The 23,281-nt window shown below is 38.6% G+C and overlaps 1 protein-coding gene across 2 annotated transcripts; it reads left to right on the top strand.

Moving 5' to 3' along the window:
* The first annotated feature begins 547 nt into the window (after nucleotides 1–547).
* On the top strand, nucleotides 548–20,350 carry LOC110786188 (uncharacterized). Of its 2 annotated transcripts, XM_021990726.2 has the most exons (8): nucleotides 548–911; nucleotides 2,529–3,280; nucleotides 3,939–5,272; nucleotides 12,732–12,904; nucleotides 13,069–13,714; nucleotides 13,793–13,874; nucleotides 14,271–14,318; nucleotides 19,847–20,350. In XM_021990726.2, the coding sequence occupies exons 1-8, from the start codon at nucleotides 611–613 to the stop codon at nucleotides 20,048–20,050; spliced, it is 3,540 nt and encodes a 1,179-aa protein (XP_021846418.2). In that variant the 5' UTR covers nucleotides 548–610; the 3' UTR covers nucleotides 20,051–20,350. The 2 variants fall into 2 exon arrangements, with proteins under 2 accessions (XP_021846418.2, XP_021846419.2); XM_021990727.2 differs by lacking the exon at nucleotides 14,271–14,318.
* The last annotated feature ends 2,931 nt before the right edge of the window (nucleotides 20,351–23,281 follow it).

Raw genomic sequence — 23,281 nt, 5'->3', positions numbered from 1 at the left:
ATCAATTAAGCTGAACATCTAAATGCAATAAGATGGTATTCCATACTAGATTTCACACATTTGTTTGATACAAGTATTAACATGAGACTAAAATACGACAACAATGCACGACACAGGGAAAATTGATAGAAATTATAGTTTCAAATTCTACTTACACATAGAGTTCATTCGCTGTACCCAAAAGTACAAGTTCTGGCTGGGTGTTCGTACCCCGATTGTTGAAGAAGAAGAGTTTGTTGAAGAAAAAGAAGAACATAGATTGAGAAAAAAGAAAGAGATTGAGGAATGAGAGGACAAAGATTGAGAAAAGTAGTAGAAAATATAGATTGAGAAAGAGGAAAGAGAAATAGAATTAAGTCATTGGAGTGGGAACACAAACGGAAAGATTTAACGTTTTTTGTTACAAGGTAGCGTTATTAAAACCTATCAAACTTATAAAGTAGGAAAATATAAATTTTGTTTTAGAAGGTAGCAAAACGTACAAACAAGGTAATGTTTCACAATATATGTATATATATACTTGGTATATATTTTTTTTTAAAGTCGTTTAGTTCCTTACCCGGCGAATCAAATCAAACCATTACTTCTCGTCCGTGATATTGAAAAAAGAATGGCTTCGACGGAGCAGCCTCTAAAGAAGCGAAAATTATTCGAAGCTCCACCGCCGCCCCCACCGTCACAGCCGCCACCACCGCCTCCTCCTCCACCACAGGAGGGTTTCCCACCACCGCCTCAAACTCCACCTCAATTACCGCACGAAGAAATCTTGCGACGGCGGAGAAACCAGGAAGAAGTTCGGAATGTCTACGAGAATTACAAAACCATTAAGCGTTGTATGTCCTCGGGCAGTAACCCTCGTCACATGCCAGAGCTTGAGCAAGCATATCTTTCTCTCATTTCTGCTTCCAGGGGTCCGTCTTTCTTTATCTATCATCTTTTTATTAGTGTTTCAAGGGTTTTTCTCCCACTCAATCTTCTGAATATTTGTGAATTGGAAAATTTTCCACTTAATCTTCTGAATATTTGTGAATTGGAAAATTTTGAAGGGTTCTTTTTTCCACTTATTCTTCTTAGAATTGGAAAATTTTGATCTAGATGATGGTCAAAGTGATGAACTCAATTATTTTCATTGATCAAAATTTGATATTTGTTTAATTTTGAAGTATTCAAGTGTGTTATCGTATTCAAGTGTCTGGAATGAATGTTATACTTAAATTGAAGTCCAATTGAAATAATTTTTTTCCATAGCACATTAACATTTTATGATGTGCTTATCTGGTGCTGAATAAAATCGAGCCTACCTAAAAACCATAAGGACGCATGGAGGTAATGTTCATAATTTTTGATATTCTAAAGAAAACATGTATTTCTAAAATCGTGTATCAAGCTAAAATCGTGCTTCATTGTCTTTAGTGAATCATTTCCATGTTCCCTTGTTTTCAATCTGGAGTGGCAGTGAACATATTTCCATGTTTCCTTGTTTTCTAGTGGAAAACTGCTAAAATGGGAGTGGAAACAGAAACAAAGAAGCAACAATTCTCAAAAACAAGGAAACATGGAAATGCGCAAAAGAAAGCAACAATTCAATTTTTTTTGCTAAGATATTTAAACATCTTTGTGTGAGATGAACAAAAAATCTAAAAGAAAGTGTAATGTAGTTGGTTTGGTTTATAATGAGATTTTAGAAAGAAATGATTTTTGACATAAAGTTCATTGAGAGGGAACAACTTGTTGGTCATTCAAAGAAAATATTTTCCCTTGAGTCCCTTGAGTAATGAATCTTTGTGTTCCAAAAGTGGGAAAATTGACCCTCGTAGGAGTTTTGTGCTTTATATGCTTTGGTTGCAGAGAGTTGGGTTGAGTACATTAGAGGAGAACAGATAGAGGAGGGACGTAGCTGAAAGGGATATTTTGGGAGGAGGGGGGGAGGTAATAAGTTAGGAGGAAAGAGAAACAAATCTAGTAGGAAATAGTGGGGACTTTGGTGGTAGGGGTGATAAAAATGTAAGGATTACCTTAGATTAGCAAAAAAAGAAATGTGCAATTTGATTGGGACAGCCCACAAAGAAACTCAGGTATACTTATGTAAAAATAAATTTATTTACGAGTGTTGCAGAAACCATGTAAGCCTCTTAATCCTAGGACATTCCCTCCAAGGTCTGTGAAGTTACTTTAGCCACCAGGAACAAAGGACTGCCTCACAAGAACCCCTATAATAAGTAGTTCAACAATTAACATTAAAATGACATTAATACTACGTAACATTATCAAGCAAATGGAGGCAAGATAGACTGATCTTATGTCTTCAATTACTGCTTTGCAGCATGTTTCCAAAGTATTATGTCAAGCATGTGGTTGGCATCTAGGAACTCTACTTATCCCCCCCCCCCTCCCCCCTCCTTTAACGGATTTTTGTTGCATGTCAAATGTGAACAGATTCCATGTAGTGCTGCTAACTTCTATATTAGAACCGAGAAGCTTGATTTTGAATGTACTCATTAGCTGTGCGGCTGTGCCTCTTTTTGCAGGTTGTGCAAGTGTTAAGCGTATTTTATCTGAGTTCATTCCTCGGTATGGTTCATTCTGCCCTACGGCTCTTGAAGCTGCTGGACAAGTTGTAATTAATATGCATAATTGGAGCGTGCCTGTGATTAGCAGAGGTGAGGATGTTGATGGGGTTTCGTTTGAGACTGCTAAGAATTGTGTTACTGGCTTGGTTGATATCTGCTGTACTGCCTCAATAGAGGCACCTTCGTCATCTGTTATCCGAGGCATCTGCTCTGCTGTGTTTCTTAATGTTGTTACCTTCTTTGCATCATCAATTGATGGGAAAGATATATTTCAAATTATAGATAAAGAATGCCTTAAAATGCAAGGCTCTGAAGAAATATATCTTCAGCTAAAGCAGAGCATTTTAGAGGAAGATGTATCTCCACTACTTAAATTGTTGAAGATCCGAGCTTTATGTCTTCTTAGGATCTTTTTTCTTTGCCCTAAAGATTTTCTTGCTGCTTGCTTTGAGCTCTTCAGTACTCATGCAGCAGATGGATTTTGTGGAGAAGGAAAATACTTTCTCAAGCAGCTGTGCTTTGCACTGAACACTGATGATGACCCTTATTTCTCCAGTGTGAATGGAGAAGGTGCTGAGCCTCAAGCTAACATAGGTTGCAAGGAATCAGATGCTTTAAAAGAGAAGGATAGTGGCAAAAGGCCAGAGTCTGCCGGTGATCATTTGCATGGAAACAAAAAAAGTTTATTAAAAATCTGCTTGCTGGGATTGGTAAGGTTTTAATTGACTTTGCCTTAATGTTGCGTTCCTCTTTTGATAGTCTGTTTGGTAATTGCTTCACGTTTCAAGGACCGAATTTCAGGGAAAATTCATTGAAGAACAAAAAGCATAAGATTATGTTTAAACATGTGACAAGATATTGTGATTCTTAGGTTACTACTTAAATATCTCTTCCCTCCCTTTAAGACCCAGGCTTTTGGCGGGATAGTTGTTGATTGGGGGTTATTGCTGTCGACCTTGTATGAAATGTATCTTTATAGGACGACCAAGAATAGTCTATGGATGTTGCTTCTTTTTTTGGCAGATATTTAATTTTACATTCCTTTTTTCTTTAATGTTTACCAACAGAGAAATGATATTACTCCGTATCTTTTTGTCTACTTGTGTCCTATTTCTACGACTAGTATGCATCATTTATTTCTATCATTTACCTTTTGTTTATTTAAGAATTGGCAAATTCTTAAATGATACCATTTTTTTTACATATCCTATTCTCTTTTTCTTTTAAAGGATTTTGTTGGTTTTTTCCCCCCCCTTCGGGAGGGTTGGGTAGGGTGGGCTGATGGGGTGTTAAAATTCTGGTCGTGCATCATATTATCAGATAGAGTAATACTAGTTTTTATTTTTTTATATTGATTTCGGGTTTCAGGTTCTTTACACAGATCATTCCTTAAAGAAGTGGATATTATCTAGGTACCAGAGGCTGCAGAAATCTGCATGTTCTGAAGCTGTGTCTCAGGTCACCAGCGCTTTTCAGGGAATCTTTGACTCTTTTAATGAACAAGTCCAAGAAGTCATAGAAGATAGTGATGAAGGAGGTTCAGATTCAGCCAAATTCGTTAGCAAACATTACATGGTACATGAGATCTCAAACCAACACAGGCTTCTTTATGAAGCATCTGGAAAAGATTCTTTCCAAATTCATGATAAATCGTACAAGGATGAGTTGGCAAATAAAATATCTGGGCAGTTTTTGAGACGACATAGCTCTATGGTGTCACTTGAAAGTGATCACCACTTAAATCCTAGCTCTAATCATGATAGTGGAGGCTCCAAGTGCATGGAACTCGGTAGGAAGGGGCAGGGAGATATGTGCCATGGATGGTTTCCCATGACTAAAGACCACCTTGGTGACCAGTTGCTCTCTCCCCTGTCTGGAAAACCATCTCAAATCAAGATGGATCCTTTTGAACAGCAAAATCAGGCAGTCCAAAATGAGAAAAATCAAGCTTTGAATGTAAATGCCTCTAGATTCTCTTGTGTTCTGGCAGGTAATTCTATTTTCGGAAGCAATACAGGCGTGCCTTACTCATCGGCATCAAATCAAACCATTTGGTTTTCAGATGGAGACCCTCAAGCAATGGATGTATTTTCTGCTTCTAGACACCTCTGGTTAGGTTCTCTGTCCTCTGACACATCTGAGGCTGCAGTAAGATTTGAGCTTGAGAAATTTGGCCCTGTAGATAACTTCTCATTTTTTCCAGTCCAAAGGTTCTCACTGGTTGAGTATAGAAGCTTATTTGACGCCATTAAGGCCCGGGAATTTATGCGTAGATATTCTCCCTGGGGTTATCCGGTTCGTGTAAAATTCGTCGATATAGGGTTGGGAACAAGAGGAGCAGTCAATGGTGTGGCCATTGGCTCAAGCTGTCATGTATATTTGGGAAATTTGTTGAACCAATGGATGAAGGACGAGATTATGCGTGAAACATTGAAGGTGATTGGTAGAGGGCCACGTCTGGTTTCTGAACTGTCCAGTGAAGCTGCATTACTCTTGGAGTTTGAGACTCCTGAAGAGGCTGCGAATGCGATGGCATGCATTAGGCAGTTTCGTAGAGGGGCAGCTGGTGCTGGAGTTGATATGTCCAGATCCAATCCTAGCTTTTGGAATGTGGGTCCTGCTCCTGTCAGCAATACCTTTGGGATGTGCAACATTATACTCGGTTCCCCTCATGTTCAAACAGCTGGAAGCCCATCTAACAGGTTACTCTCTCTCTCTCTCTCTCTCTCTCCCCCCCCCCCCCCCCACCACAACAATGCAACAAAGTGGACAAACTCACAACTGTGAGTCATGTACACACAAAATTCACGAGAAAGAAATCCGAAAAAACTGCTAAAATGAAAGAAACAAGGCATGCCATTAATATAATCCAATTTCACACCTTAAATCTCTTCCCTCAATTTCTCACTCCTTAAATTCCCCCAATAAATTGATCCTTAAACCCCAAACGCAACCCGGATTCATCACTTATTCAACCTTTTTCTCTTTCTCCTAAATTGATCGAGAATGCTGGGCATTTAGAGGTGATACCAAGGTTGAGTTCTTGATTGCTCATTTCAGTTTCTTTTGCTCATTTGTGTTTGTATTTACCGGGAGAGTTGTAGTTGATTAATCAAGATTATGCTCTCACCTTCAAGAGGACTACCAATGATGAAAGGGAGACTGAGGCCATGACAAAGAAATTAGGAACATGAAGCAAAGTTGTTTTCATTTAGGATTTTTTTGTGTTTTACCACCTAAAAAAATTCAAATTTGTGTTTTACCCACCTAAAAATCTCAAACTTAAAAAATAAATAAAAAAATTTGTTTAACAACCTTTTAACAATAAAGTTAATGATATTGTTATTGGGCCCACTTCAACGGCTAGTATAGCATTTAATGGGTGGTGAGAATTGAAGAGAAGAAGAAGGTGAAAAATTGAATGAGAAGGAGGAGTGAAGAAGAAAATGTCATAAACTGGGTAAAGAATTGGGGGAAGTTTAATTTGTGGGTTCCACTACCGCTGTCGTTAACTTTGCCGCTAAAAGGTGGTAAAATGAATTTTTTTAATTTTTTAAGGTGGTAAAATAAAATTTTGAGATTTTTAGGTGGTAAAACACAAATTTGGGTTGTTTTAGGTGGTAAAACACAATTTTTTTTAAGCTTTTTAAATAACATTTTGTGCTCATTTTGTTTTGCTCATTTACACAAATGAGCTTAAAATATATCGAATAAACAGAAACTAAAGAATTGCTCGGAATTAGATGATGATGAATTGTGGGATTTGACGAATTTGGGGTAAACTCCTCGATTTGATGGTGGGTAGTGTATAAAAAAGCGCAAATCGAACTAAAGCAATATGGGTCCTAGAACCTAAGGGCAAAGCGCTAGCGCAAGGCGCGCGCTTCATCGAAGTGAAGCGCACTTTTTAAGAATTAAAGGTATCTTTACTATTATTCATTTATATCTTACTAAAATAACCACAAAAATATATAATCATCAGATTTGCTTCCCTATTACTCTTTGTTTTAACAAAATTAAAGCATATAATAGTGTTTATCAAGAAGCTAGGGCTGGCTGCTGTGCTGTGACTGCTGTCCTCTTCTTTCTTCTTTTTCCTTTTCTTTTGGACTCTCGACCCAATTTCTATGGTTAAGGATTAATAGGTGACAAATATGAAGCAAAAAGCTACCCTCTTCTTATTAAATCAATGAATATTTATGTTACAATTTCTAACCTATTTTAAGATAATGCTAATACTATAGTAATCCTAATATTAGGATACCACTAATTAAACAATTCCTAACGCCTAATATACCTTAACATCCTAATATAGCTTATAGTTTAATTTACTAATTAATACAATTAGGATAATATTAACATCCTAATATAGCTTATAGTTTAACATACTAATTAATACAATTAGGATAATATTAACATGCCTAATATAGCTTAACATCCCCCCTCAAGGTGGAGCATGTAGATCTCGAATGCCCATCTTGTCAAGAAAAAATTCAAATTGCGATTTTCCTAACGTCTTTGTAAAAATATCTGCTAATTGGACCTTTGTTGATACATAAGAAGGACAAATAATACCTTCCTTGATTGCATCTCGTATGAAATGACAATCTACCTCAATATGTTTTGTCCTCTCATGAAATACTGGATTATGTGCAATGTGAAGTGCTGACTGACTATCACAAAACACACGCATACCTTGCTTGGGCTCCACACCCAAATCTCTAAGTAGTTGCTTTAACCACTTTAACTCACATGTTAATGCTGCCATCGAACGATACTCTGCTTCAGCTGAGGAGCGTGAAACTGTATGTTGTTTCTTAGTCTTCCAGGAAATCGGAGAATGACTGAGTAAAACAAACCATCCAGTTAACGACCGACGTGTTAAAGGACAACTAGCCCATCTGAGTCACACCATCCCTCTAGTCGCAAAACACTGTCAGAACGTAAAAGGATGCCTTGACCAGGACACTTCTTTAAGTATCGCACTACTCTCAATGCTGCCTCCCAATGTTTCTCCTTTGGTGTCTGCATAAACTGCGATAAAATATGCACAGAATATGCCACATCTGGCCTAGTCACGGCCAAGTAAATTAGACGGCCTACGAGACGCCTGTATTTCTCTACATCTTCCAGTTCCTTCCCCTCTGCAAGTGCTAGCTTATGATTTTTCTCTATAGGAAAATCCGAGGGCTTTGCACCTAGTAGACCTGTTTCTGAAATAATATCTAGAGCATACTTCCGTTGACAGACATATAAGCCACTCTTGCTACGTGCAACCTCCAATCCTAAAAAATATTTCAGATGACCCAGATCCTTCATTTTAAAGCATTGACTCAAATATGCTTTAAAACTAGTTAATGCAAATACATTATTTCCGGCAATAATCATGTCATCAACATACACTAGAACGCTCAACTGTAACTCTCCTTTCGAAAGGGTGAATAACGAGTAATCAGAATATGACTGTTTAAACCCATACTTTTTCAAAGCAATGGACAACTTTTCAAACCAACATCGGGGTGCCTGTTTCAATCTATACAATGATTTTTTCATTCTGCAAACCATATCAGTATTATCTTTATGAAACCCAGGTGGAATTTTCATATAGATTTCCTCCTTTAAATCACCATGCAAGAAAGCATTATGTACATCCTTTTGATGCACCTCCAAGTTTTTCACTGCTGCAACTGCCAAGAAAGTTCGCACTGTTGACATTTTAGCAACGGGAGCAAAAGTTTCATTATAATCTGTACCTTCAACCTGATGATTTCCTAAGCACACCAATCGTGCCTTGTTCCGGATCAAATTTCCATCCTCATCTCTTTTTTCGGTATATACTCACTTGCTTCCTAGTGCTTTCTTTCCTGGAGGCAATTTTTCTAGGACCCATGTCCCCTGCCCTTCAAGTGCGTCAATTTCTGCACCCATAGCCTCTCTCCACGCTTCATGTTTCATTGCCTCATTAAAAGATTTTGGGGCTTTTCCCTCTGTAATAGCTGCAATAAAATTTCTATGTTTCGCAGAAAGTCTTTCATAATTAACAAAATATGTTATAGGATAAGGAGTACCTGAGGAGGATGATGTTAAGGATGAACTTTCCGATGGAACTTTATTTTTCCGTATAGTATGCATCACACAATCTCGAAGTTTGAAGGAAGGGTATTTTTGTCTCTTCCCTCAACCCAACTCCTCCTCACTTCTCGAAGTAGGTGTTGTGATCTGCGCCTCTTGCTGCACTTCGACGTGCGATTCATGCGTCACCTCGTTGAACTCCTCCTGCAATACTTCTCCATCACTCGCAGCTACTGGCACACTTGATGCCCCTGTGTTCCGTGCATTATCGCTTATTTCTTCCGCCTCACTACTACTAGGCCTTAAATGTTGCCTGGCATTGCGACGACTAACACATTCTGCCTCATCATCACTCCCATAAACTTCCACATGTTCCTCATTATCAATTACTCCGACAACATCATCTCCCATACCCTCGGTATAAGGAAAAATCTTCTCATGAAACTTAACGTCACACGACACAAAGAATTCTCGTGTTTCTAAATCAAACAATTGCCACCCTTTCTTGCCAAACGGGTAACCAATATGAATACATTTTCTACCCCGAGAATCAAATTTGTCCCCTTTACTCCGTTGATTATGTGCATAACAAAGACATCCAAAAACACGAATCAACTCATACGACGGAATTTTACCAAACAACATTTCATACGGCATTTTATTATTGAGCAAAGGAGTTGGCGTTCTATTTATCAGATAACATGCCGTTAAAATACATTCCCCCCAATTTTTTTTTGGTAACTTAGCCTGAAAACGTAAAGCTCGTGCCACGTTTAATAAATGTTGGTGTTTCCGCTCTACCCTACCATTCTGTTGGGGAGTCCCAACACATGATGATTCAAACCAAATTCCATTTTTCAAAAAATAACCTTGCAGACAATTAAATTCAGTACCATTATCACTTCGTATCACCTTAATATCTTGATTAAATTGACGTTTAGTCATTGCAACAAAATTCATAAACACATCTTCAACCTCAGTTTTATTACGAAGCAAATAAATCCATACTCCTCTAGAAAAATCATCTACAATAGTTAAAAAATATCGAGCACCACAAGACGAATGTGTCTTATAGGGCCCCCACAAATCTAAATGTATCAACTCAAACATTTCACCAGCTTTATTTTCACTGACAGGAAAAGGACTCCTAGTATGCTTAGCACGAGGACAAATATCGCATACATTATTATTTCTCCTAACAGCATTACTCACAGGAGGAAGAAGCTTCACAATTTTTTCCGATGGATGTCCCATTCGTTGATGCCACAGTTCGACCACACACTCTGTCTCAACCGCACACACCTTGACCAACGGAGTTCCACGAAAAAAATAAAGTCCATCTGTTCGTTCACCCAGGCCAATCATCTTCCTCGTCAACCGGTCCTGTATAACACATATTTTGTTAGTAAATTGAATCACACAATTTGATTCATCACTCAACTGCGTCACGGAAATTAAATTGCAATTTAAAGTAGGTACAAATAACACATTATCAAGTATTAATCCTCCGTTCAATTCCACCGAACCAATTTGATTTGAGTTAGTAAATTTTCCATCTGGGAGGCCTACGGGGCAATTTTGGATTGTACGCACATTCATCAATATGGAGAGGTCGTTTGTAACATGATTTGATGCTCCCGTATCAACGATCCATGATAAATTATTTTCACATATACCTTGCAATTTTGTATTGGGTTTTGATGTCAATAGGTCAATAATCTGCTGGACTTGAGTGGAGGATACTCCTGCTAGCCCATCAGCTATCTCAGAAGCAGCCAAAGGAGTGTGATGTGCTTGGCTTGTAAGTTTGTTAGCTCGCACACCACCTACTGCCCCTTGATTACTTGGCCCTGCAACACCATTGCCTCCGACACGACCTCGGCTTCCACGACCGCCTTTACTATTGTTACGGCCAGAGCCTCGTCCTCCTTTTCTCCTATCATCCCACCATTCACGAAAGCCAACCAGCTGGTAGCACGTCTCATCCTCGTGGCCTTCCCTATTGCAATGGTTACAAAAATCTTTTGGCATGATCTCTATAACCTGACTTACCTTGTACTTCAGTCTTGAAAGCCATAATGTTACCCTCACGTTGATGGCCTTCCTTTACTCGTAAATCCTCAGCATTAGTCACAGACTGGTATGCTTCATCCATCGAAGGTAGAGGCGTCTGTCCTAGTAATTGGGCTCGGATGGCTTCGTAAGGTTTGTCAAGCCCAATCAAAAAATAATGTAGATGATCCTCTTCTCTAATCTCCGCTACCCGCGTTGCAATATCACACATGCAACCTCCACAATCACACTTAGGTACCCTTGCATAATTCACAAGTTCCTTCATGATAATTGACAGCCTGCTATAATACTCAGCCACTGTCTCATTACCTCCCTGCTTGCATTCACCTAGGCTTGTTTTTAATTTGCAGACACGTGTGCCGCTGACCATGCAAAAGCGCTTCTTCAGGTGAAGCCACAAAGTCCCGGCATTATCATAATCTCCTACGGTGGATCTCAACGATTCCTCCAACGTGTGTGTGATCCATGATATCAACATAGATTGGATTCTGCAAGTCGGTCCGGGTCTGTTGTGGGTTCTTTTATTGTTCCATCAATGAAGCCAAATTTTCTCTTTGAAATCAAAGCTCTACGAACCGATGTAGACCACTCGTCGTAGTTCTTAGAGCCTCTAAGTTTAATTGGTGTAATTATATTTCCTGGACCATCGGATGATCCTAGATAGTATTCCTTCGCGAGTTCATCCTTCGGTGGCGGAGTTACCTCATCATCCGTCGCCATTACACGACCTCAAAACTCCCCGTGTGTTTTTTTTTCCCCTCAATTTTGTGGAGGAAAAGAAAATAAAAATCTTACCTTGCTCTGATACCATGACAAATATGAAGCAAAAAGCTACCCTCTTCTTATTAAATCAATGAATATTTATGTTACAATTTCTAACCTATTTTAAGATAATGCTAATACTACAGTAATCCTAATATTAGGATACCACTGATTAAACAATTCCTAACGCCTAATATACCTTAACATCCTAATATAGCTTATAGTTTAAGTTACTAATTAATACAATTAGGATAATATTAACATCCTAATATAGCTTATAGTTTAACATACTAATTAATACAATTAGGATAATATTAACATGCCTAATATAGCTTAACAATAGGGGTATTCCAAAACACAATAACAACATAAAAAAGGATGCTTTCAGCGTAAAATAAAAAAGAGATTTTTTTTTCAATGTAACGCAAAAAAGCATGCTTCGTGCGCTTCATGTGCTTCTTCCAAAAACGCTTCGCCTAGGCCTAATTAAGCGCATTACTCTAGCGCTTTAGCTATAGCGCGCTTTTTTCGCCACGATTATGAGGGTTAGTGGAGTGTTGATGGAGTTGGAGTAGTATGGGATGGGGATGGAGATGGAGGAGAGGGGAGGAAAAAGGAGGTGGAGGAGGGTGCTGCCACGATTGACTGCTTGAGGAGAGTGAAAATTGAACTAATTGAAGTCTGTATTTCAGAGGAAGAAGGGAAAAAGAATCTGATCTAATCTTGACCATCCATGTGAAGACTCAAAATTTCTTGTCATCCTTCTCATTATAATTATCTCTCATTTGATCCTAAATCTTATTATATTATTATTTTTTTCATTACGATTTGGATATGCGGCGTGATTGCTTTTCATATAAGTGATCTTTTTATCATCATGCTTCAAGAATATTTACTAACACCTTTCAAACTTTAATGCCGAGTTACTATAAATGGTGAGTATGAAAGTATCTTTGTTTTGGCAGTAGCTGCAATATTGATGCTCTTACTCGAGTTGCTTCCCCGTTAGGCCGTTAACTTTTCCTCTACACCCTCTTTCTCCAGTCCCCCACCCTCTCTCTTGGGAGTTTCTCTAAGCATGCTCATGAATTATTGTGCATTTACCTACATTAATCTTAAATCATGGTCTGGTACTTATGGATATTTCTGTCAACTTATTGACTGGTAATGACTTTTATCACCAAGATTTATGTTTGAAGAAAATTCTCTTTGCACTTCTTGATGGGGCTTTTCTCACACAACTTTAAAATATAGGATTCACAATGCTACTTTACCTTTTACGATGAAACCTGAAAGTATTCCTCCAGAATTTCCATCGCCTAAAACAAGCTTTGAGAAGCAGGGATTTTTGCGAGGAGGACAGGTCTCACAGTTGAGTAATGCTGCTTCTGGTTGCATAGATATGCGGGGATTAGGGAGCAGTAAAGGTTTGTGTTATTTCATATTGTATAATAAATTAATAATCATCATACATTTTACTTATGTTTTTGCTAGAAAATTTTGCTTGTCTTCACTGCTTATTTACTTGGTGGAGCCGTGTTTACTTGAGTCATTCCCACTTATTTGTTTTATATTTCACGTTATGTGCCAGGTATGTCCGGACAATTGTGGTTACATAGAAAACCAGAGCCTGATTTGCAAACTGCAGGCGGAACTATTACTTGCACATCTATATCACTCCAGGGACCTATAAATGCACCACCTCAGCCTCTTCAAACTCCACCATGCATTCGACCTGTCTATCCACCACCCACCAGTTCCTGGGATGCACATAATTTGAGCTATCACATGTCTCTAAATCCAATTCCTGTGAATGTCATGCCTACTAATATACATAGTAATTCCATTCCCTCTCCTTTTGTTCAAGCTTCAGTAACCCCATTGTCACAAATATCAGGAAGTGGTATACAGCAATTTAGTCAAATGGTGCACCAGGCAATTGTACCCCCATTTTTACCATCAATGCCGCCGCCTCAACCTGATATACCACACCCCTTCCCTCCACCACCTATGGTCCCTCCTCCTCCCTGTTCTCCCCCGCCACCTCCACCCCCACCTGCTATGGACCCACCCCCTCCTACTACTGAACCTTCCAACATGACAAGTGCAGTAGGCGGTACGCAGATTCAATGGCAGGGTACATTATCGAAAAGTGGAGTTCATTACTGCAATATTTACGCACATAGGGTTGATTCAGATGTTTGTAAATATTCAAAATCTGTTTCTGAGCCTGCTGGGTAAGGACGTTTTTTTTAGTAGCCTGAACCATGGAATCCTTAGGTGAGAGATTGATGATATGCTTTTTCTTTTCTTAGGTGGCCTGGAAAGCTGGACATGACAAAACGAACAGATTTTCGCCATGTTAAGGCTACATTCACCAACACCCCATCATCCAGAGTGAGTTAATTGCTCTTATCTAGACTAAGCAATCTCAAAGAACAACAATCGTTGAATGTTCATGGACTGAAAATTTACACTTCTAGTTATGCATAATAGGATCATTCTTTGTCCCTTATTCTTATCCGCGAAAATGAAGTTCCATAGTAATCACACCCACTAGTTTACTGCAGCCCTACGGGGCAATTGTTTTTATAAAAGCCTGTCCTCTGTCTTTTCTCTCATTCCGTTGTATCAGTTAGTGAGTGGAGTGGGAGTTGCGGTCAAAACTTGTGATCTTCATTTGAGCAACAATTTGGCATCATAATCTATCTCTTTATTTTTTTTCTTAAGTGTAATTAAGTTGCTTTAAATGTGAGTTTGACTTGTTTTTTTTTTCTTTTTGCTGTGGGGCAGAGGGAGGTATGCCTGCTTGTACCATCTTCAGCTGCTGATCATAAAGGAGTAAGTTACCTTGCATACATGCGTCAATATATTTTTGCTAGGGGTTGATACGAGAGCATCCGAGCTGAGCCGAGCTAATAGCTCAATTTAAACTTCAATCTTGAGCAGGAGCTCAACTCGACTTTTTGATTCACAGTTCGGGCTTGAGCTCAAGCTTGTCTCAAATTGGCTGGATAACAGTTAGAGCCAAACTATTATTCGAACCCAACATTTACATTGACCTTAACACGACTTTAGGGGTGGAAAATCATATGATTTTTTTTTTATTTTTTTTGAGGAAGAAATAGCGGGTTCTATTGTTAAATTAAATCGATATCGAGGAAACGTACAAGCCATACATATTCATCACAACCCCTTGTATCCCACCTATCCACAAGGTTAGCCAAGGTATTACCCGCCCTCTTCACATGAGAAATAGAGAAGCTATTAAAAGTCTTAGAAAGATTACAAATATCATCGTAGATAAGATGAGTAGGAGAAAAACTGATTAACTTGCTCTTACTTGCATAACCACGTTGCTTGCTTCACATTCCTTGAAGACCATACAAACCCGCTGCAACCTTTGACATTTCAAAACCCCAACCTTCAGCCGCAACCAGCCTACCATCTTCATTCCTTGCTGAATACCTAGCCCATCCCCCTCACCAACATGAGCATCACAATTAATCTTCAGCCACCAACAGGGGGGCGAGCCCAGTTTGAGGCAGTACACCTAGTGAGTACGAAGGCTTGAACACCTTAGCAGCATACACACAATACTCGTGCACATGCTTGGAGAACCCAGAAGCTAACATGAAAGGATTTATGACAACTTGGTCAAAGAAAATTTATTACGACATGACCACGCAGCTACATAAGAGTAGACATGGAAAGGAGCTCCCCTGCACTAATCTTACTAGCCAAGCATGTGTAGTATTCCCCAAAAGAAGACCTCGGCGCCTCAGCAATCAACAAGTCGAAACCACTACTCCCACATATATATCCACAGCATGCCCGCATTCGAATAACACATGGAAAATAGACTCTACAACAGCACCACGGATTGGGCATGACAACTGAGACGTAATGTGACGGTACTAAGCATTCTCTCACAACCAAGAATGCCATGGCAAGCACGCCAAATGAAATGGCACAACTTTGGCGGTCCATTCAAACCCCATACAAGGCGCCATGAATTATCATCAGTAGACGAGGAGGTTCTAAATATCCAGGCCTTCCAAGCCAGTACCCAGACTTCACCGTACTCCATTTTTTGATGGCCACCAATACATTACATCTTTAGGCCAACGAGGTGACGGACAATGGAGTTGTAGAACCAACATCAGTACAGAAGGTGTCACGAACCACATCCATATTCCACCCACCACAACCAAAATCAATCAAGTCACAGACTCTTAGGTCCATTCTTAGCACTAGGAGTAGACACAAGAGAACATTCCGTACATTAATATTACACCCACTACCAACCCACCATTTTAACCCATCAAGGAGTCAAGACTTCGCATCTCGTATACTTCTCCACGTGTAACTAGGATTGTACCCTCAATTAGCCGCCAAGACTTCACAACGCTTAAAATATTTCTCTTCTAAAATCGAGTGCAACGGAGAAACCGTGTTATGATGTATGCGCCAACATTGTTTTGCTAGGAGGGCGTGGTTAAAGCACCTAAGGTCACGACCTGCCATACCTCCCATCGCCTTTGGTCTGCATAATTTTTCCCAAACTTTGCCAATACATCTTCTTAACACTATCATTAGAGCCCACTAGAATCAAGCCAATAGTGAGTGAATTTCGTCAATCACGCCGACCGGGATTTTGAAGATGTTCATCATATAAGTAAAAATTGCTTGTGCCACCGTTTTAATGAGTACTTCCTTGCCCGGCTTCGCTAAAAATTTCTCATTCCAACCTTGCAATTTTTTCCATATTCTCTCGTTTAACCGTGCAAAAATAGACTTCTTTGATCTACCAATCATGGTGAGTAGACCCAAATACTTCTCATGCCTTTCTACCTTGCGAACATCCAACGTATCAATAATTTCTTTCCTCCTACAAACATGTTTGAGAAAAGTGACTTATGTCTTGCTTAGATTGACACTCTAGCCGGATGCCCTCTCATAATTTCCGATAATATCAGCTATAACCGAGCATTCTTGCACATTTGCCCTAGCAAACAAAATATTATCACCGGCAAAAAATAAGTGAGACACGGGCGCCTCCTTACAGATCTTCGCACCATGAATGAGCTTCTCCCTAGCTGATTTAGACAACAATGTTGAAAAAGCATCGGCGCACAATAAAATAAATACCGGAATATTGGGTCACCTTCACAGGCCTCTCTACTGGATCACAGAACATATATCGTTTATTTTGAAAGCAAAAGAGACACTCGACAAGCAATCCATAATCTTTTGGATCCAATTATTAGAAAACCCCATCTTCAAACATACTCTTTATGGGAAATACCACTCAACCACGGTAGTAGGCTTTGGTTTTATCCAACTTCAATGCAATGAACCATCGTTCCCTTCACCCACCTTTTCATCGCATGAAAAATTTCGAAGGCTACCAAAGCGTTATCAGAAATCAGCCTCTTAGGGACAAAAGCACTTTGGTTAACGGATATCACCTCACCGAGGAATGCTTCATTTTATTTGCTAAAGTCTTCGAAATAATTTTATAAATCACATTGCAACAACTAATTGGCCGATACTCACTAATCATCTTTGGTTCATTGCATTTTGGGATAAGCACCACACAAGTCTTATTAATCTTCAGGCCACCCACCCCCCTCCACCAATTTTGCACAGAATTAATGATATCCGAGCCCACGATGTGCCAAAATTTTTGGAAGAAAAGGGCGTGCCATCAGGACCCGGTGCCTTGTTTGGGTGCATTTGGAATAAGGCCTCCGTAAAGGCTTTATATCTATAATATCGTTCATCACATCAGAGACAGTATAGCCCCTTTGGAAGCGCGTAGGGGGGCTAGTAGCGAACATATCCGAGAAGTAAGCTGAAATTAATCGCTCCAAATCCACCCTTTTATCCAACCAGGCTCCATTAGCATCGGTTAGGCCTTTTATTCTGCTACGAGACTTGCGTTGATTCACTTTGTGATATAAGTACTTCGTATATTTTTCACCATCCCGAAGTTCGTTTGCTCTAGCTCTAACCAATATGATTCTTCCAGCATATGTAGAGAGTCTAATTCCATCTCAATGGTGTGACATTGTTCTAGTTTAATTGCATCCATAGGTCCTCATTTAATTCTTTTAACTGCTTCTGCTCTTTTAATTTTCTTCTTAATTGAGCCAAAAGATAAAGCAGCCCGTGATTCAATTATTTAGAAATAGAAGAGTCTCCACTAACACTCTATGTACCAGCTACTACATTGCCACATTCCTCCTTTAGCCATAATGACTCAAATTTGAAAGATTTACCTCCATGGTCCATATCAACATTATTATTATTATTCTTCATCATCTTTATTAGGCTCCCGCAACAAGCGGGGTAGGGGGGGGGGGGGTTCAGACGTACGCAGCCTTACCCCTGCAGAGGTTGTTTCCAATTGACCCAAAAACGATAACATGACGCCCATCTTCTACTTCATGGAAAGGAAGCGAAGAGGTTTTAAGAGCCATTTTTATTTAGTCCATTACCTCCATGGTCCATATCAACATTATTCTTCACGGAAAATAAAATGGGAGCATGATCAGACCTATATGTAGGAAAGTTTTGTACCTCATAGCCAGAAACAGTGTACACCATTCATCATCCGCTAAAAATATGCCGAGCCGCTCTCTTGACGAAGGTAGCCATGGATGTCCCTCTTTTCCAGGTAAAAATGCTTCCTTTGAAGCCTAGGTCCCTAAGAGCACAATCATCAATAGCATCTCGGAAAGCATCCATCAACCATTCACTTCTCGTAGTCCCTCCATCTTTCTCCGATAGACTAACCACCTCATTGATGTCACCAAACATGATACACGGAACATTACAGGTTGCCTTTAAAGTAGTCCTTAGAGACCACGTAAAATTTTTGTTTGCTTGTTCGGGCCACCCATAAATTCCCACCGCACACCAAATAGGCATATTATTCTCATCAAGAACGTTCATAGAAAAATGGTGAATAGAGTGAAAAAATTGTAGAAACCGACAACTCTCTCCACCAGAACCCCATCCCACCTGACCTCCCAACACTACTAATACACACTCCATGCTCAAATCCACACCTATTTTTTATTTTCTCCAGTACCCTAACATCGTCTACATTACGAGTTCGGCCGTTCCCTCCCGCACCAGTCCGGGCTTTAACTCTAACTGACCACGCAGTATCAACTCAAGATTCTCATTGATATCATATTATATTTAGTGTTGAATAAATTCAATGCAAACAATTAGAACTGATTATAAATAGGGAGGTTTATAATTGATATCATATTGGAACCAGAAATCTTTGTGTCAGATATAAGAGTAAGAAAGTAAAGAGACGAAGTTAAAAAGGAAAGGTAAGAAGTTAATACACACTATAACTATTGAAGTATGGAGGATTATAATAAGGGGAATTGAATTTTTCTCTTGATGATACAAAGGTCTTCTGAGATTAGATTTTTTAGAAAAATGTTGATAAGGCTCACGAGCTTTCGTGTTGAATATCGTAGAGTTCGAGTTTGGTTCGTTATGTTTGAACTATATTTTTGAGCTCGAGGTTGGCTAATAAACGAGCTGAACACTGAATAAATTTTGACCAGGTCAATTCCGAACAGTTTAGTTCGTTTCTGCCCCGAGTTTACGCAAAAAAAAATGCTCACATCATCATATTTCATTTTAGGGGATACTAATCTTACCCTGGACATTATTTACTCATATATGATCATATGGTAAATGTAAAGGTTCCGGATGTGATAGAAACATTTATTTGCTTATGATGACCAACTGTTTTATACCCCCTTCAACCAATGTCATAGTAGAGAATATTGACTAGAGTGTAAAATACAGTGAAGAAGTGAGGAGAGTCTGTCCATCTCATTATCTGGTTTTCTGGTTTACACTTTTACTTTGTTCTTGTCTTGATGTTCTGATATCTTTTAAGGAGATTGTTAAGGTTATCCATTTTTTTTTTCTCGAGTGGATGAAAAACCGGGTTAGTATCAAAAGGTTACTTTAGTCATCTTATTCGTGTATGCGTTAGGTGTTTACCAAGAATCTGACAGCGTAAACCTAAAAGATTTTTTACTTTAAAGTTCAAAGTTTCAAACAAATGTTACAAGAAAATGTTATGGGCTTGCACCTTCTGGGTACAAGTATTACCACGTCTCTGTTTCAAAATTCTGATCCAAACTCTTTAGTCTTTGCTGGCTGCTGGTGTAAGGCTCTGTACATCTGGTTTTTCATAAAACTGTGTTCTTGAAGTAATGCGCTGTATAAGTATTGTTACTTGGAATTCTTTCTTGAAGTAACCCTGGCTCCACCCCAGAAAAAGTGAATTTCGTTATTGTAAGCAGCTGACTCTATTCTTGCTACAGTTTCAGGACTTCATTACGTACCTGAAGCAAAGAGAGTGTGCTGGAGTTATTAAGATCCCAGCCACAAAAACTGTATGGGCAAGGCTGATTTTTATCCTTCCATGCTTACCGGAGGCTTGTTCAATGCTTTCTATAAAGCCGAATACCCCTGATTGCCTTATCACTGTAGTTTTGCCAAAGGAAGCAAATTCGGAATGTGCATGATGTATGTTTGAAAGCTAATATTCAACCTGAAATTCAACAAAATTGCTGATAATGCAGTATCTGGAGCTCAACTTCAACTGTATATTAATCGTGAAGCTCAACGTGTGATATATTTATGTTCTTAGTTATTGCACAGTAAATAATGAATTTTTGGAGCAGAGATGTTAGAAATGTTAATGTTCTTGGATTTTTCTACTATGATCATAATATAAATGACCATTGCTTAGAATTAATATCGGACACACAAAATTCTTTTCTTTTATCGTTAAATTTAATATAAATGATACTCCCTCCGTCCCAGATTATTTGTTACACTTTCCTTTTTCGTTCGTTCTAGATTAGTTGTTACACTCTAAATTAGGAATGATCCCACAATTATTATATTGTTTCTCTTTTCCCACTGTTTTTTTGTCCCCACGTCCTTTCTCATTCAATTAAAAAATACCCCAATAACTTATATCACATCTACTTTTTTTAATAAAATAACAATTGATAACCAAACAACCACTTATCACCTAAAACTTTGTGCGAAGGTAAGTGTAACGAATAATTTTGGACGGAGGGAGTATATTTTGATGAATTTAATTGTTTTTTTCTTTAAATTTAAATACGCAATTTCTTTTATGAAAATAGTTTTTGTAATTTCTGAATTTTCCAAAATTAATTATTTGTATTTTCTGAAATTAATAAATAGAATAATTAGGAAAGTTAATTAACAATTAATTTTATTTCCCTCTCTCCTCTTGCTTAAGATAATCCAATGTTATCACAAATTATCGTTGGAGTTTCGATAATCGCCAAATCGTCCCGTCGTTCTTTGTTGTTCATCGTAAATGGGTGTTGGCGGAATTCTTTAATCATCATAATGGTTTCGTCGTTGTTTCTTACTACGAAATTCTGGGTTTTTGGTTTTGGATTTGTTAGATCTGGAAATCAATGGGATGAAAAAGAGAGAGGTGTTGTGAAGCAAAGAGCAATGAATTTCGGTGCTCGTTCCATAGAATTTGCAACGATTTTTGGTTGTCATGGCCGTAGAAAGGAGAAACGAGAAACGACAAACTTTGGGTGCCCGAAAAAATGGAGTCACGACGAAATTTTGGAAATTCTTTTGGCGTGTTAAATCTGGATAGCTCCGGTGGGTTGAAGAATAATAATCTTTTAGTGTCAAATCTGGAATTCCCGTCGATTGAATGGTTGTCATGTATGGAATTTGTTGCTATGGCAAAAGTTGCAGGTCGACCGCTGCCATGGGAGAAGGAAGGAACCGAGGTTAGAACTGATTATCCTTATGTTCTTATGGACATTAACAACATTAGGTATGGATAATATCTAAATACTTTGTTAGGTGTTACCATCCTTATGTCTTTATGAAATTACTATCATCTTGCATGGTAAGTATTTTAACACATTGTTGGGCGTTACCATCCTTATGTTCTTATTGACTTTCCCAACATCATTCATGGATAGTATCCAATCACAATAAAAAAAAAATGATGATTTAGGGCAACCTGTCTGAAATTTCCCCCTTTTTTCTTCCAACAGTGAAACTCTACTCTATTTCCCGCTTCCTCCCCTCCACTTTCTTGTTTAACCCACTCCCATAATTGTACATTCAAACCCTAAATTCTATTCTGCTAAAACCTAATTTCGCTTTCTTGAATTTCAATTTCACCACATTTCGTTTCGTTTATCTGTTTTTTTAAGCCCCTCCTCAGGTTAAACCATAACTGAATTGTGCATTAATTTATAATTAGTAGAATTTATAATGATTATACGCCTTTGTTCCTTTGTAAATGTAGGGTAAGTTTCCTGATTACTTTCCAAATAAAGGTCAGTAACTGCAAATTATGGTGTTGGTGATGTCCGAAGAGATACAAGATGCAAATGGAAAGGGTTCCCTTGAAAGTATTTTAGATGTAAGTAGATTAAATTGTGAATTGCAAAAGCCTTTCATTTGTTTTGGGTTTGGATAATTGCTTATTTATTTTCTCTTATGTCATGGTTGCATGAGTAGCGAATGAGTGTTATAGAAAACCATGTGAATCAACTCAATTGGAAGATGTCCAACATGGATTATACATTGAATCAAGTGAAGGACCTCATTATTAAGTCGATGATAACGTGGGACGGTAAGGACACCAATTCGAAATCCTCAACAGCTTGTAACGAGAACAACCTAAAGGGTAATCGAGGATGTTCTATGCTCTCAACTCCAGTCGGGAATTATGTGAAAAGGAAGTTGATTATTGACCTAGATGAAAACGGAGTAGATTCGGATGACGATGATGGTCCAACAATCAACATTAGAAATATTCTCTTCACGGCATCCCAGTTCCCTGATGGGATGGACACTTTAATGGGATTCCCGATTCTTGATGTGCTCAATACAAAGAAAAAAGATCCTGTGACGAGTCTAGTGGAAAAAAAAACACCCGACAAGGCTCCAACTAAGAAGAGTCCTAGCAATACAGACGACATAATGTACGATGCTAATTAGCCTGAGAGAAAAATTACAAAAAGAAGAGGAACTAGTTGTGGTAACAAAGATAAACAACTGGTAACTTACTCATTTATGCATTATTCATCTTTCGTAGTTATCACAGGGTATTGGCCATTACTGAATATTTGTATGCCATCCTATTATGAGGTGGATATGACCAAACGTTCCCTTGGAAATTACAATGTTGACATTTGATTAATGTAAAATCAAACTGACTCGTGGTCGTTTGATAATTTTGTATGCGGAGGATCAGGAGAAAATGAAGTCATTAAGGAACGTCTACCTCCACCTAAAACAAAAAGGGGTTGACCACTCAAAAGTCTTGAAGTTATGAAGAAAGGTCTACCTCTAGAAAAACCAAAGAGGGAAAGACCACCCAAAAGTCCTGCTGTTATTAAGCCTAAAAAGGAGGTATATCCCTGTTTTTTTTTCATAGTAAACGTTGTAGGAATGAAGTATTTTTCTTGGATAAAGGCCTATTCAATAGTGACCATCCTAATGATCAATCACAATAGGGGCTTGTAATAACAATTAGTATTTAGTGTGGGATCTTTTTAGTGATCACCTAATATATAAGTAACACTGTTTGGCCATTGGATGTGCTACTTTTTTTAGCTATGTAGGATGTGCCACAACCGAGCGAAGTAATTTCATCACCCCAGGTAGTGAGCGAGGATTTTTCACTAACAGTTGCAAAGAAGAGTGAACAACCTAAAAGGAAAGCCTGTGAA

The sequence above is a fragment of the Spinacia oleracea genome, chromosome 3 (assembly GCF_020520425.1).
Source record: "Spinacia oleracea cultivar Varoflay chromosome 3, BTI_SOV_V1, whole genome shotgun sequence".
Taxonomy (NCBI): domain Eukaryota; kingdom Viridiplantae; phylum Streptophyta; class Magnoliopsida; order Caryophyllales; family Amaranthaceae; genus Spinacia; species Spinacia oleracea.
This window is presented reverse-complemented; position numbering and strand designations above follow the sequence as displayed.

Coding starts and splice junctions, on each gene's coding strand:
- LOC110786188 (XM_021990726.2), top strand. CDS start 611: ATGGCTTCGACGGAGCAGCCTCTAAAGAAGCGAAAATTATTCGAAGCT. Junction 912..2,528: donor TCTCATTTCTGCTTCCAGGG/GTCCGTCTTTCT, acceptor CTCTTTTTGCAG/GTTGTGCAAGTGTTAAGCGT. Junction 12,905..13,068: donor GGGATTAGGGAGCAGTAAAG/GTTTGTGTTATT, acceptor GTTATGTGCCAG/GTATGTCCGGACAATTGTGG.